A 17,357-nucleotide genomic window follows, 5' to 3' on the forward strand; every position below is an offset into this window, starting at 1 on the left:
GAATTCTCATTAATTCCCCCAGTTTGTAAAGGCATGTAGTAAGGGGAATGAGTAGGTGGCCTGTGGAAAAGATTTGGAGGAATATGAGGATATTGGCAGCTGGAAAAACTGCTATGCCTATTTGGATTTTCACAGATGAGAGGAAAATTGAGAAGGAAGAAATGCGGTGACATAGTCACCTGGAGCTAATTCTCTTCAGTAATGAATAGGGAAGTAGCAGAACTGAAAATAAATAGCACAGGAGCCTCTGAGGAAGCTGGAGAAAACAGTAATCACAGGGAGAGAGTCTCAGATGAAGTGTCTCCCAATGGGCACACACACACATTCTCTCCCTCTCTCACTAATGTAATATTAGGTGCCAAGCCCCTGAGGTATGGATTTTCTTCTATTCCCTGACTATGGGATTGGAATGATTAACAAAATACCCAGAATTGAGACTGTACAGTACATATTATTGCAGAACATCATCACAAAATAATGATAATCAAAGTGGTAGATGTGTGTGTGTGTGTATTTATTTATCTGTATCTATACTTTGACAGTATAGCCAAAGGTGTACTCACAGGAAAATAGTTTTGAACACTTAAATAATTAACACTTAAATAATTAAGAAGTGCATAAGGAAATGCATTAATTGGCTGTTTAAACAAAGAAAATAGGAACAGAGCAATAAACATAAGGAAAGCAGAGGAATGAAATAGTAAAGAAAAAATACATTATGAAATCTTCAAAAGTTGATTTAAAAAATAAAACAATTGGATTAAAATTAAAACATAAACCACTGAATGAAGGAAAAAGGAAGACAAAACAGACTAAAATTAGAAGCGATAATGGAGTAATAAACAGATATAGAGGAAATTTAAATTGTCATACAAAACTTTAGGAACTACATTTTCGGTGGCATTTTATTTAATTAAGCACCAGGAGGCCAGTAAACAGTGTATCTATAATTTTTAAATAATATTTGTTCAGGATTGAAAATGTTAGGCACAATTTTTTGGTTAGGTAATTATTTGCATGTTCTGTCTAAAGTGGTTACCTTTTTTCCCTACTGCAGTCGCTTTAGTTAAGGTCCTCATTACCTCTCGTCTAGACCACAGTCTCCTAACGTGTCTCTCAAATCCATCTTTCCTACATTGCTGTTAGATCTGACCTGTATCTAAAATGCAGATCTGATTTGTTGTTCCTTTTGGGTAATTCCCTGCAGTTGAAAGAATTAACAACTTCTAGGACCCTTCATAATTTGTTTTAACTTCTTTTCCCACCTCATCTTCCCATTGGCATGCCTTTGTCTAACACTTTGTTTTAACAACATGTAACTGCAATTTCCCTGCAACTTCCCATTAAAAAATAAAGCAAAAAAATCCCCTTCCTTTGAAGTATTGACTAAGGTGGACTTTACGAGGGACTTGAGTTCACATTTACTAAACAATTTGTATATATTTTTGGCTATGTATCACATGTATATACATTTCTACTCACTGAGGTTTTTAAATCACTTCTTTTTTTTTTTCACGTTCCCAGCTGTGAATTCTGTATCCTTAGGGAAAAATGGAGTTGTAGAACTGATGTTTAAAATCATCGGACCATTTAGTAAGAAGAATTCCAGTCTTATGAAGTGAGTAAATGTTTTAAGTGTAAATAGAGGTATACCCTTTGTTATTTTGGGCCTTACCATCTTGATCTGTACAATGAGCAGGATGAATTAAATTGTATCTAGGGTCCTTTCTCAGTTCTTAAATAGTGATTTAATTATGATAAAGATTTTCTTTAGTATAAAGTTTAATCTTCAAAAATATATCAAAATTAGATAAATTCATTGAACATAGTGTTATGGAAATTTAGACTTGAACATTCCTACATACTATAATAGGAAAAAAGGCCATTTATAGAGTATCATTCATTCAGAAACATTTATTGAGTGCCTACTATATTCCCTACCCAATTTTACAGTCTTTTAATGACTACTTCCTTCAGTCTTACAATTATCTGGATATATTTTAAATTTATACATTTCTTTTTTGTCAAAATCATGTTATTCTTTTTCTTACTTTGAGATATGTATATATATCTCAAAATATGTGTTATATATGTGTGTATTTGTGTGTGTGTGTATACACATATCCATAAATAAATAATAAATAAATATGCATACACATATGCACATATTCATTTGTAGGTCTCAACCTCAGAAAATGAAAGCAGTTTCAGTTATTTCATCATAGTTAGGACTTAAGCCAAATTAATGGTCATTCTTTAAAGAAATTTTTTATCATGGAATTTTTCAAATACAGCATTTATATTATATTAATTATTACTTATTACATTCAACAGTTATCAACATTCTGCCATGTTTGTTTCATTTATTCCCCCTCCAGACCTTTATTTATTTTTCCTGGGGTACTTTTAAGCAAATCCCAGATGTTATCCACATATATATGAATTTCTGTAAGCAAATACCAGATATTTTCTCACTTTTCCCCTAAATACTTCATTATGTAACTCTGCTAAATAGGGACCTAAAAAATAACCATAATACTATAATCATACTCAACAAAATGATTAATTCCCTAACACAATCTAAAATCCAGTGTGTTTAGTTTTCTCCAGTTGTCTCCAAATGCCCTTTAAAGCAAATAACAGCCATGACATTTATACTGTAAATTCTTTAGTATGATCACTATCAGACATAGTTTTTTTCTTTTAGTGTTACCAAAGTATAATTTCTTTGTTCAACAATATTAATAACTCTTTAAGATCATCTAATATTTTCTGATTGTCTAAGGAATGTCTTTTTTTTTTACAGTTGGCTTGTTCAAATCAGGATCCAAATAAGGGCCCTACATTCTACCTGATTGATAAGTCTTGTAATTTTTTGCAATCAATAACAGTCCCCCTACTTTTCCGTTCTGTTTTGTTTATTTGTTGAAGGAACTGGGTGGCATCTTATAGAATGTCCCAACATAGATTAAGATGACTGTATACTGGGGTCACTTAATTTGTACATATATCCCTCAAATTTTCTGTAGACTGATGGAGCTTGAGGCTTGATTAGATTTGTTTTTTTGTTTTTTTTTTTTAACAGTCAAAATATTTCATAGGTGGTGCTGGGTCTCTGTTTTGCACCACTTAAAATCATTGAGTTGAAATGTTCCATCCCCTTTAACCTAAAAATGTAGCAATATTTCATAGCATTGCCTGATGATCCATTATTTCTTAAAAGGTTCCAAAATAGTGACTTTTCTAATTTTCTCATTCTTTCTACTTTTATTAGCTGTGATTCTTTTATAAGGAAGAACTTGTCCACATCAACTGTTTGGTTAAATTTTACAAATGAACAATGTCCAGAACATACCCAGTCTTTTCACCCTTTCTTAATAAAGGTCAGATATTTAGCTTTTACCCTTCTTGAAAATGGAAGCTTACTTGCACATATAATTATTTATTAAATACTATTTGGTGGGATGACAGCATATTTACTTAAATAAAGATCATACACACAGTCTTAGAGCATCTGATGAAATGTGACAAGATAAAGAAAATGATTGTTCACAATTCGTAAAACCAACTTCCAGAATTGATGTAGTGTAGTGAGTGGGCTCTGGAGCCCGGCAGAACTGGATTTGCGTGTTAGCTCTTACTGGCTTCATGATATGAAGTAAGTTGCCTAACTTTTTATGCCCCTGTGTCCTGTCTGTAAAATGGTAGTATTTGTGCCTACATCATAAGGTTGTTATGAGGATTTAATGAGGTGATTCTTGTAAATAGCACAATGCCTATATTAATGCAGTGTAATTAGTTTAGGTAAGTAATGTAGTAATGTGGATGTGAATGAATCCTAGTTAATATTAAAAATATATCCTTTATCTTTAAAGTTGTTATGCCTTTTCTCTTCTTGATCTTTAAAGTGCTTTAAAATTAATCTTTATCTTGGTTATGATCTACTTAAGATCTACATTGCTCTATTGTAACCAAGTTACCAAATCTAATATAAAAAGTTCCTAGGAGAAAAGAACATTTCACAAGTATCTGTATAATATACAACATGGACTATTTCCAAAACCATGTATAAATCAGTGGGTCTAAACTTCTGAGAAAGGAATGTAAGTTATCTACATTATTCCTTCATTCTTTTTTCTATATTTTAAAAAGAACTCTTTATTTTAATTTAAAAAGGATAAACCAAAAAAAAAAAAAAAAAAAAAAAAAAAAAAAGGATAAACCATTCATTGACCATACATCTACATCATGATTCCTTTATTATTTTGAATAATTGTAGGATCTCCCCCTTAATTAAACAATCTCAACATCTAGAGTATTTGTATACCAGTTCTTCCTCCCCTTAATGCCCTGCATTTAGTTAGTTGAAGAACATTGAGGTTTATTATTTATATTTGAAGAGCAGCGCTTCCCTTTAGAATTTCCTTTCCTTTCCAATTTTAGGTTTTGGATATAAACATTGTTAATCTAGAAGGAAGCAATGCTAAAAGTTATTGTAACTCTTTCTGAGTTTCACTACAGGTTTGGAGGTTATTGCAAGGATTGAGGCCTCCCCAACTTAAATAACTTCATGAGTACCTGGGGCTTCAGTTTCTCCTCCCTCACTGCTCCCAAATGAATAAGCCACAGGCTACTTTTAAAGCCATTGTTAGTTGTGTTATTCTGTGTGGGACTTATGAAGACTGAAAAATACATGAGGAAATATAAAATATTGGTGCTGAGAAATTCTAATCAACATATAAAAATGTACTTTTCAATAAATACTATTCTGTAATTGTTGGGTAATTTTTATATTATGAATTCATACTGGCTTATAACTGGCATAGAATTACAGAGATTTCTTTGTACTGAAGTTTTTAAAAATACCTTTTAAAAAACATCTTGGGAAAACTGTCAAGACGACTTTGCACCAGACTTCATAATTTCTTTTCATCTAATGGGGCTGTGGAGCAAGCATGATGGGCAGAAGAATTGGGTGCATACCCAGTTTCGGCAGTGTTGAAGAATGAACAGCAAGAGAAAAACCTGTACTTTAAGGCTTAGGAAATGTCAGAGCACTTCTGTTTGGTTCAAATGTGTTGTAAACAACTGCCAGCAGACAGAAAGACTGTTTCTGAAAGTACTGTTAAGATTTTTAAAATTTTGAATTAAGACTTAGCTGTAGATGGGAAAATTCTGAGTTCATTGCAGATGATTGCCTCTAAGTGATTGTATTAGTTTCCTAGGACTGTTGTAACAAAGTACCTAGTATAAAGTTGGTAGTTTACAATAACAAATTTATTGTCTCTGGAGGCTGGAAGTTCAGAATCAACTTGTCAGCAGGACCAGTGTTCCCTTTGTAACCTGCAGGGGAGAATCCTTCCTTGCTTATTCCTAGCTTTTGGTGGTTTGCTGGCAATCTTTAGTGTTCCTTGGTTGTAGGTGCAACATTTCAGTCTCTGCCTCTGTCATCTTATGGTGTTCTCTCCTTGTGTGTCTGTCTTCAAATAGTCTTCCCTCTTTTTATAAGAGCATCAGTCTTGATGGATTAAGGGCAGTCTACTCCAGCATGACTTCATTTTAACTAATTACATCTGCAAAGACCCTGTTTCCAAATAAGGCCATGTTCTGAGGTGCTAGAGGTTTGGACTTCAACATATCTTTTTGGAGGAGACTGACGTTTCTGATTTCATAATTTTCTTTCTCAATAAGAATCTTGTATGATTTATTTTTCATATCATTTAGTTTTTATGTGACCCTAGGCATATTATATTCTGAAATCCTTAGTTTCCTTATTCATAAAATATGCCAATTCTATGGACTAGGAATTTTTTTAAAAAAAAATTAAACTAGAAAACACATATACAAGGCATGTGTAACAATTTTTGGCATTTATCAGGTCTTGCTGAATGAAGTCTTCTTTTCTTTTTTTCCCCAAAATTGCCATTGTACTTAGAAGATCCATTTAGTTCTGATTTTGACTAATTTAAAAGTCATCCTTATTCTGATAGTTTTACAGTCTTAAGTGCATTTTATTGCATAATTATAAGATTATGAAAAGTTTCTTACTGATGATTCAGTGCTGTGAAAATTCTAAGTTTATAGTTTTCATTTACCTTTAACTTGCCATTACCAAAACTGCACATTGTTTTGAGAAAGTTACATGCAGGAGTTTATATTTTTTAGAGCATATACTGTTGTTTTTATTTTACAAATGTTATCATAAATAAATGTTTATATGGTTGCTTTATTTGTGTCAATAAACCAAAATGTAACTGTTAACAACTTGCTCTAGAGGGTAGCAGTGATGAGCATTTATTATAAATGAGCACTTAGTCTGTACCTAATCCTGGATTATTGTTTCAGGTTTTATTTTGAACCAATATCCATCTTAAATCAGTATCTGTTTTAAATCTTCTAAGTCATCTTAGAAGTCATCATCTGGTCATGCCATGTGTACCACTAATGTGTATGCAGCTTTATTAACTCTATTACCTTGTTTTCAGTTTTAATTTCTTGAGTAGTTTTTCTATAGATGTGTACATGTTATTACATTATCTAGATTGTAAAATTATCTGTGAAAGAGATAACTTTGTTTTCTAATTTTATACCCATGAAGAACCTGATACTGTGGGTATCTAGTAGGCATTCAACAAATGCTTAGTGATGAGTGAAATGCTTAAATTTGACAGTGTACATATTTTTATGCAAATTAATTATCCTTGTTGAAATCTTACTAAGAGGTACTGGCTTAAATTTTTTAAGTTCCTGAAAGTTCCATTTCTTCAATAACTCATTTTAAAAAAAATATTTGAATTACAGGTTTTCTACAGTGATGTTATATATATTTTTAAAGCTGCTTAATGGCCACTGATTTCACTGTGTGTAACTGCATATTTATATTCAAAGAATACATAAGTCCTCTAATGGGCAGTGAGAATTTTTGAGATGTTAATTAGGTCATTATTCTCTTTGGTGCTGTATGGCTGAAAAATGTTAAGGCTTTATACTTCCTCTCCCCAAAACTCCTAGTTCCAAAATATTTTACATTTGTTATTACGTTAAATGTTAGGATTATTGCTTGATAGAGCTAAAATACTTTGAAGTCAGATAGCTACAAATATCTGTAGAATTTTGTAGTTGCAAACTTTGTATTAAAACTTGTTTTTGTTTTAATTTTTTTGTGAATCAGAATCTATGATTCTTAGTATTATTCCCTTGTGAACTCTGTCCCAGTCAGACACAGGTACAATGATTCCATTCACCTAACCTCTGATACGAAGACTTAGACATTATTAATTTTCTTCTTTTTCTTTCTTAAACATTTTTATGGTGCTTTTTTGTTGATATTTCAATCGTCCTCATATCCAATTTTAACCTGAAGGAAGTGAGGCATATAGAGAAACACCATATGTAATTGATTATAACAGGAATGACATTTGGAGTAGATACTAATTACTTATCTGAAAAGATTGTATGAATTTACTATTGTAGATTAATTTTACTAGTTTTGTTGTTGTTTGTGTTTTCTCATGTTGACAGGGTTGCTTTAGACACTCTTGCTGCATTGCTAAAATCAAGTAAGTTTTTAAATACTAGAAATACTAGATACTATTTTTCTGAGTATTCTATCTACTACGTTAAAGAAACTGGAAATGTAGATTTAGTTTATGTTTATAAAGCTTGTTCATAATAATTTAATGTCAAAGTTGGTTTTATCTTTTAATACAGTTGATTGATATATATCATAACTAAGATCATTTATGTTTATTGAGCTCTAATTTATCAGTACAGTTATATAATTTATTCAAGTATATTGACTCCCTTTTTCTAAGTTACTTTTATAAACATAAAGCCTTGTTAGTAGGGGAAAGTAATATGTAAATATTATATAGTATCATTTTGAAAAAGTGATGCTAACATGGCCTTGAGAACATCTACCATGAAGAGTATCTTTGACAACTACTGTCCCTATATAACATATGATTTTCAGTTAGGACCTGTTTATTAGAAGTTTTATTTCTACCATAAAATTCAAATTTATAACATTAAAAATGACTTAATGTAAATTTACATTTTACTAAATGCATTTACAGACTAAAGCACAATTTTTTTAACCTTCAAAATTGAAGTATTGGAGGAAATGTGTCTTAACACAATATGGTGCTTTTGGAGAGTAACCATCTGCATTATGTGCTTTTTTTCTCTCCATGATACTCAGTGTCTGTATTTTAAATATTAATTTTTGTTAGCACTCCCATTCCCCCATTCCATTGGTTGATTAAGTTAACATCTTATTTAACCACAATAACATTTAGTCCTAAAGATCTATGTTGATGGCTTGTAATGTTACTTTTCCCCAAAACTGTCTATTGATGGTGAGACCAACTTGCCTTTAAGTTTGATGAGAAGGACAGTAGCAAATGATGAATTGATTGAGAATCTGATATTTGGTAATGATTTATTAAATTTAAAGAATCACCTTAGGTATTAGTATTATAAACTAGAGTGCACAAAATACAGTTAACAGTTTATCCTTGAAATGATATGTGTGTTATTCAATTAGATTAGCTATGTAGCTTCATTTTCATATATGATGTGATAAATTTTAGACCAAGATTAGAATATTTGGATTAATTTCAAAGATATCTGTAGCCTTGCTTTGATGTGCCTTCCCTGCCTTTGTGGTTCAAATTGTTTAAAGATTAATTTTTAAATTAATGTAGGCATATATTTTGATTTAGAGTAGATTAAAATAGCCATTAAAAACTAAAGTCTTATTAAAGCTTACTAATTTTCAGAATCACTGATGACAAAGTCACTAATTCGAAGTCACTAAAAACTGAAACTCTTAAGTTTCAAGTATTTTTAGAAATCATTTAACCTAAAATGACTGAAATGCTGATATCTTCAGTTTTAAATAATAAGCTTCCTTTTACTCCTTCCCTTCTTCTCCTTCAAAGGAGGATGGTGGACAAATATATCTGTTTGCTCCATCAGGTAAAAGAGTAACTGACAAGTAAATGATCCTGGATTGCAGATAGCTCTGCTCACTTCTCTTAAGAGTCACTCAGCACCTGTGTTTGAGTTATGCACAAGTTTTTTATTTGATCTTCAATAAAGAATTTAAATATTTCTCATAAATACCATTTAGGCTTTTGGGAATTCCAGTGGAAACACAGTTTGTAATAGGAGTTACAGTGATTCTTAAAAGACATTATGATAGTAATATCTTTTAAGTATTACTGGTAATACTAAAAAGCTAGTAAGCTAAAGGCTTATATATTCCAATTGGTGTAAACAAAATGTGTATATTTGTTTAGAATACATGAAACTATTGTGAGTTAGAACTATTGAACTGTTCTATAGATAGCCACAGCCTTAGCAAACTAGCTCTTCCAGACACAACAGAGGTATTAAACCTTTTACATAAGAAAGTGCCCCCCTCCGGCCCCTGTGAGTTTCTTCCAGCTCTCAAATATCAGAACATAATTTCTAAGAGGGCATTAATAAGTTTGTTGATCTCAGTGTATTTATGTTTTAGGTGGGTATTAGCACATTTAAAACTGTAGTAATTCTTTCAGGTAACTAAAAGCAGCACAGCCTTACTGTTGCATTATCTTAGTGTCCATGCCATGAGCCAGGTGGTCATTTTATACGTAAATGTAGATGAGGAAGAGATTGGTATTTATTTCTGATTAAACAACCTCAGATGGGTTGGTATTCCACATTATCTTGCACTCTTATCATTGGCCCACCCATGTGGTGCTGTGTGACTCAGGATGTTGCTAAGATATGATTCCCTTGCTCTCATCTTAGTGAAATGCACCCTTTTGATTAAAAATCTTAAATATTAACATTAAAAAAATGAAGTACATCAAATTTATGGATTTATTTCTGTTAATTTTACCCCACTAAAATTGAGTGTTTACAAAAACAATTTTTGATGCAGTATTTTCATATATTAAAAAATTAATGACAGGGGCTTCCCTGGTGGCGCAGTGGTTGAGAGTCCACCTGCCAATGCAGGGGACGTAGGTTCGTGCCCCGCTCCGGGAAGATCCCACATGCCGCGGAGCGGCTGGGCCCGTGAGCCATGGCCACTGAGCCTGCGCTCCGCAACGGGAGAGGCCACAACAGTGAGAGGCCCGTGTACCGCAAAAAAAAAAAAAAAAAAAAAAAAAATTAATGACAATAAAGCACTATCTTCTAATCATATAATGCTTCTTACATTTCACTTACTAAAAAGTTGTTTAAGTACTTTTCATTTAGCTTTGTTGTAGCATGGATATTTATATAATTGTGGGGGTAATTAAAATTTAAAGTAATTTCAATAGAAACACATAAAATTTGTAGTAGGAGCTACAATCCAATGGAGTTTATTTCACACAAAGATTGTAATAGAAGTTGCGATAATGATAATGGCTTTTACAAAATCATAGTCACAGCTAGTGTTAAAGGCTTATATATTCCATTTGGTGTAATGAAAGTCAGTATATTCATAAGTTTTAAAATATATGAAAGTTTTGTTAGCATTAACATGTAAAAATATACAACCTTAATTGTGTTAAAGATATTTTGATATTTATTAACCACAAAACAAGATATGGGCAGGTTTCTGGAAAATTACCTGGAACTTGTCATATTTATTTTGTTAGCTAAAAAATATTTAAATATGTGGTTGCCATTTTTTTTTTGGAAAAAAAGTATTGTAAGACTTCATTCCAGTATTGTGGTTATGTTTTTAATTTGACTTATTCTACCAATGTCTCTTATTATTTAAAAAATATTCTTTCTCAATTTTTTTTTGTTAAAGAAACAAATGCCAGGAGAGCTGTAGACAGAGGATATGTCCAAGTCCTTTTAACAATTTATGTAGATTGGCACCGCCATGATAATCGGCATAGAAACATGCTCATTCGAAAAGGAATTTTACAGAGTTTAAAAAGTGTTACAAGCATCAAGTTGGGAAGAAAAGCATTTATTGATGCCAATGGGATGAAAATTCTTTATAACACTTCACAAGTGAGTTTTAAATTTTCTTCCTATTATTATGATTATCTATTAATGATAGGATTTGGTTCTTAAGAATACTGAGTATTTCTAAAAATACTCAAAAAGTATGATGAATATATTTTAAAAATCTGAAAGCCAAAAGGCACAATCGTTTCTCAAATGTGACATCAGACTGAGTTTGAGAAAGTGCTCAGTGCATATCTCTGCAATATGAGGTTTTTCCCCACTACGTAAAAGAAATATGTATATAAATCTCTCCACTGGGCAGGAAGGGATTCCATATAGCCACGTTTTCTAAGGTGTGCAGTTGGCTGTACTCAGTTCTGTATGTTCCCCTCATAAGTATTCATGAATCCTTTATGGCTGGTAAGGCAGATATGGTGTTTGTTCTCAGTCTTTCTTCTGGAGAGAATATTTTTAAGTAGTGCAGGTACAGAAGTGAAACCTGGAGTTAGGAATCCTGGTTCTGCCAGCCATCTTATGCATAAACCTTCTCAACAATATCTTTAGCAAGATTCTAGCATCTGTAGAAGACTGTCAGTTATGGAGAGTGGGGATATTGCAAAGTAGCCTTTTATTTTTACAAGGCTATAATTATTAGAACAAAATCTGTCTTGAAAATTCCAACCAGTCATCTTGGTTGTGCCCTCTTGGTCTTACATACAAAAAATAATCTTTTTCTGTGTGAGAGTAGTTAAGAACACATATTTTATGTTAACTCTTAGCTTTTTCTTTTCTAGATCAATCACATGCACTTATTTTTTACTATTCCTAATATAGACAGTGATGGATATTTAATATATGAGGAAGAATTGGGTGACTTTGTTTATGCCACTTCACATTAATGAGCCTTAGTTTTTCATCTGTTTTGACAGGTCAGGTGTGAAGATTTCTATTGAAAATTTCACAGGTTATCAAAGTGCCATCTAAAGCCGTCTAAATGTCAATTGTCAATAATAATAACAGTATTATATGAATAGTTTCAAATTCCCTGTTCACTAGTCCTTTTCAAGATTAGATACCAGGATAGCAAATTAAACTCTTAAAACTTAAAATTGTGATATTCAGGCTATTCTTTTATAAGTTGAACAGCTAACTTATTAGGGGTGCTAGTGCATGATAACTGATAGAATTTTGAGAAAGGCTCAGCCAAATGCACATTCCTTTTTATTTTTTACACCTTTCTTAATTTCTTAATCTTTCTTCTTCTTTTCTTTTTCCCTTAAATTTTCATTTTTATTTTATACCCTAGGCTTGCTAAATGCTCCCTAAGTCACTCATAGATACTACTTAGTACTTTGGTGACTTCTGGTACCAAAGATGGTACTGATTTCTGCTTAGTTAAAATATTTAAGGAAAATTACTGCTAAATTTGCCACATGAGGTTCTTACTTGCAAAGAGATATTTCTGATTAGTCAAAGCTGTTTTATAATTATGTTAAAAATATTGGGTTTTGTGATATTTATTTGCCTTTTGAAAATTATTAATATATTACTTTCCGAAGTCATGTCAAATTGTTTCACTTATCCACCAAAGGCACATTATCTTTTTTTTCTTTTCTTATAAAACAGGAATGTTTGGCAGTCAGGACCCTTGATCCTCTTGTCAACACCTCCAGTCTGATAATGAGGAAATGTTTCCCTAAAAATCGCCTGCCACTCCCAACGATTAAAAGTTCTTTCCATTTCCAGTTACCAGTTATTCCTGTGACTGGACCTGTGGCCCAGCTCTACAGTTTACCCCCTGAAGGTAGGACCACATGCTTCTTAGAAGCTGGCTTTCAGTGGTTATTGGAATTGTGTGACTTTATCTGTTTTTGCTTTTGTTCATCTCCCTAGCAATAGAAGGCTTTAATGAACATGATAAACTTTCGTATTATTTTTTAGTTAATAAATATTTCTTCAAATATAATAAATTGAGATTGAGTAAGGGAAGGAATGTGGGGTGTACTACATATGTGGAAATGTGAATTGTGAAAAACTTTAAGCACCACACAGGAACAGTATTTGATAGTTTATATAAATTTTCAAAATCTAAGAATGTAAACATTAACTGTTTAGGTAATTATATTTGAGCTTACATTTGTAGCTTTTTAATGAACTTCATTTTTTAAAGTTAAAGATGTCTAATCATCAGATATGTTACGGTTTATGTTTAACAAAACTTGCACAGTTAGTTACCTGATAGAAAATATGAAATTATCATAAATTGGCTCTTTGTCATTTTTGGTGCAATATTGTGTACATAGTAAAGGAAGTAAGAGTTTCCACTTCTTAATGTGGGGAAAAAGCAGAATTTTTTTGATAAGACATAGCAAAATTAAAAAGAGAAAGTAGGGCTTCCCTGGTGGCGCAGTGGTTGAGAGTCCGCCTGACGATGCAGGGGATACGGGTTCGTGCCCCGGTCCGGGAAGATCCCACATGCCGCGGAGCGGCTGGGCCCGTGAGCCGTGGCCACTGAGCCTGCGCGTCCGGAGCCTGTGCCCCGCAACGGGAGAGGCCACAACAGTGAGAGGCCCGCATACCACAAAAAAGAGAAAGTAGTCTAGGCTATTAATAGAATTTCTAAAGTATTTTCTTGTTAGGTGATCACTTTTTTAAAAAGTAAGAGGTTTTTAATTATATTTGAAAGCAACTTTTTTAAGTAAGTGATTTAAGAAAATTTTCAAGTAATTATAATTAGTTTATTATCCTTGATATAGATTTACGTATGGTATATATCACAGAGTTCACTGTTATGATTTCGTTTCTAAAGTATTTAATTATTAAAGTAGAAGTTTAGTCTACACAAAATATCAAAATGGATTATTCAGAAACTTCCTTTAAAAGGTTTAAAAGTCTAAGTCTGGGACTTGATTAAACATAGCTAAATGAAAACAGTGATCTAATTGCTTCTTCTCATTCCATTTAAAATTGCCAACAGACTTCAAAAATAGGGGAAAAATCTGTACTGAATCTGAAAACTAGATAAAAGGAGCATTCTCATAGAATAAACATAGGGTGTGCAACAAACATGTTGGAGAAAAGAATAGATTAAGGAAGAGTGTCAACTCTATTCACTCTTCTATGAAATGCAGTATCTCTGGCTCCAGGTTGAGGGCCACTAGTACCTAATTTTTGGAGGGACAATCAAGGAGCTGTTGGAATTTCTTTCTCTCTCAATGTAGGATTATGGAGGTTTAAGTGGTGGTCTAACTGGTAGAAAGCTTGTGAGACTTTGCTATATGTGGCAGGTAGTAACACTGGGAGAGAGATAGGATATGCTCCGGAGTGTTCTTTGTTCAGTGTCCAGAATAATCACATGGATAGAGAAAGCTGACTTGTAGTGCAGGGAATATATCAAACATAGGGAAAAAAAAGACAGAGATAATATTTTTCTGTGGGCTGCTTTTCTGCATCATTTCAGACTGATGGATCACTGAACTAGAAATGGAGACTTTAATTGACTAAGAAGCCTTCATGAATAAGATGTGAGAGCAGGGTTCTAATAGCAATTGCATAGACACAAGGAAAACACCCTGGTCTCCATCATTTTCTCACATATCAGGCTTCATTACATTTATCACAATTTTCATTATTTTTTTACTATCCTCAGTTAGACTGTAAATTCCATGAAGCTAGGACTGTTGTTTTTACTTTCATTTTATCCTCAGCATGCATTAGATTGCATGAGTTATGCAGTTATTTTTGCATAATAAATGTGCATTTAACATTTGTTAATGGATGAATTGAGCTGGCCTCAAGACTTATTCTCTTAAACATTTAATGCCAAAAGATAGTGAAGCAGACTCTGGAGATTTGAAGGAAAAGAGTTCTGACTCAAGATTTCTGAACCCTTATTAGAAGCCACCCATATGTGAAGGTGACATATTCTTAGATATGCAAGGGTACAAAAGCATATTGTCCAGGAACCCTTCTGAAGTAATTATTTGAAATAATACTTCAGCCAGGCCAGTGATGAATTAAGTCAAGAATGCAGAAGACATGGTAGTAGAGTAATTGTATTTAACATAACAAATTGTTAATTATGTAATACTAAATAGTTGCTCTACTATTATTCTGAAATATATCAACTAATTTTTGGTGAAAGATACATAATATACGGCTATAGTAAACTGTATCTTTTGCAATTTATATTCATAGATTTCTTAAATTATAATGTTGTATTTCTAAGATGGTAATTATAGAAATAGTGGCCCAAATATGTGTTTCAAAATGTAAAAGTAACACCTAGAGCAGAGATCCTTAGACTAGAATCTACTGAACCATAGGAATCCATGGCTGGACCTTAGAGACTAAGAACCCTTTTAAATTCTGTATAAAATAATGTATAATCCTTCTTGGAAAAGATTCTTTTTTGTTTTTGGTGGTACATGGGCCTCTCACTGTTGTGGCCTCTCCTGTTGCGGAGCACAGGCTCCGGACGCGCAGGCTCAGCGGCCATGGCTCACGGGACCAGCCGCTCCGCGGCATGTGGGATCTTCCCAGACCGGGGCACGGATCCGTGTCTCCTGCATCGGCAGGCGGACTCTCAACCACTGCGCCACCAGGGAAGGGAAGCCCTGGAAAAGATTCTTGAAGAGGTCCATCCATCACTGCTATAGACAAGTAAGAAAATTTCCAAGATGCACAAAATCTGAAGAATGCTGAATACAAAGCGAGAACAAGCAAATCAGTTTCAGTAATAAGATATCTAAAAGGATAAAATACTCCCATTAAAAAAAAAGAGACTCTCAGGTTGGGTTTAAAACAAAATCTAGGGCGTCCCAGGTGGCGCAGTGGTTGAGGGTCCGCCTGCCGATGCAGGGGACACGGGTTCGTGCCCCGGTCCAGGAAGATAACACATGCCGCGGAGCGGCTGGACCCGTGAGCCATGGCCGCTGAGCCTGCGCGTCTGGAGCCTGTGCTCCGCAACGGGAGAGGCCACAACAGTGAGGGGCCTGCGTAACGCAAAAAAAAAAAAACCCACCAAAATCTAAGTAGCTGATACATCCTGGAAATTCTAAAACAGCAAGACTGAAAGCTTAACATAAACAGATTGGCAACTGTGTATCTGTTTTTCTCAGCTCAAGAAAGGTGAGGAAGACATTATTACTACCCCACAAAATATAAATACAGAACAAAATGTTTAAAGCAAGATATCAAAGATGATTGTATACAAGCTAGATAATAACAAGTGTGCCAAGCACTAGAACAAAGGTAAATAAAGCTATAATTATTTGGATAATATGGAGAAATTGATAGAAACACAGCATTAGTGGGTGATTTTAATATACCTCTAAGTTCTTGGCAAGTTAAATAGAGGAGATCCAGTCAATCTAAGTGGATGCTAAAGATAGCTCCTGTTAATACATTTGAAAATATGATTGAGATGGACAATATTTTAGGAAAATATAAATAACTAAAATTGACTTAAATAGTAGAAACCCCACAACTGAATATACAGTTAAGTTGCCTTCAGTGAAGACACCAAACAACGATGACTTTATAGATTAGTTCTCTCAACTTTCAAGAAATTTTCCTATGCTTTATTTTCCAGAGCATAGAAAAAAAAGAAAGGTTTAGAAGCTAGTATGTTGCTGAAATCAAAACCTGGTAAGAATAACCTGAAACAACTTACAGATCATTGTCACTCATGAAAATAAATATAAAAATCTAAAATACTAGCAAATTGAATTGAGTGGCATTTTCAGATAAAGGACACTTTGAAGAAGTAAGGATTATTTTAGAAAGTAAGTTATTGTAATATTAAGACTTTAATTAAAATTTATCAGTAGGTCAAAGCAAGAAAACCAATGATTATCTTAATAAATGCCATGAAGAGTTTTGATAAAAATCATTATTAGTTCCAGATAAAATTTCTTAAGGAATATTTTCCATGCTAGCTGAGTATTATCTAACTCACATCAGCAACCAACATCACATATAGTTATGAAGTGTTAGAGGAAGCCTTTCTCAACCATTATTAGTTAACATTGTTTTGAAAACTCTGGCCAAGTCAGTAAGACAGGGAAAGGAAAGGTATTAATCATTAAAAGAGTGAGATAAAGTTATATCAGTGTCTGCAGAGGATGTTATTGCTCATGTGGAAAATCCAAGCAAATCAATTATAAAATGTATCTTAGACCAGATAAAAGTTCAATGAAGTCCTGTTTACAAGATAGATGAATAAAATTCACTAGTTTTCCTTCGTGTGTGCAAGCGCGTGCATGTGTGTCTGTATATGTATGTATAAACAAAAAACAGTAACAGAAAACACAAAGGGAAAGATCACATTTATAGGAGCAATAGGACAATAAACCCCTTGAAATATACTTTCCAAAGCCTTATGGAAAGTGCTGACTTGTACCTTTTAATTGTTA

The 17,357-nt window shown here is 33.1% G+C and overlaps 1 protein-coding gene across 3 annotated transcripts in view; it reads left to right on the top strand.

Annotated features, from left to right (window-relative positions):
* AGTPBP1 (ATP/GTP binding carboxypeptidase 1) overlaps positions 1-17,357 on the top strand; it is a 178,089-nt gene that overhangs the window by 61,190 nt on the left and 99,542 nt on the right. For 2 of the 3 annotated variants that reach the window (XM_059072436.2, XM_059072438.2), the window contains exons 8-11: positions 1,525-1,618; positions 7,522-7,559; positions 10,796-11,004; positions 12,568-12,745. In XM_059072436.2, the coding sequence (XP_058928419.1) occupies positions 1,525-1,618; positions 7,522-7,559; positions 10,796-11,004; positions 12,568-12,745 (519 nt within the window). Of the gene's footprint in view, positions 1-1,524; positions 1,619-7,521; positions 7,560-8,374; positions 8,433-10,795; positions 11,005-12,567; positions 12,746-17,357 lie in introns of those variants that run through there. The other variant, XM_067041223.1, reaches the window with a different exon arrangement.

This window comes from Kogia breviceps, chromosome 8, assembly GCF_026419965.1.
Source record: "Kogia breviceps isolate mKogBre1 chromosome 8, mKogBre1 haplotype 1, whole genome shotgun sequence".
Lineage (NCBI taxonomy): Eukaryota > Metazoa > Chordata > Mammalia > Artiodactyla > Physeteridae > Kogia > Kogia breviceps.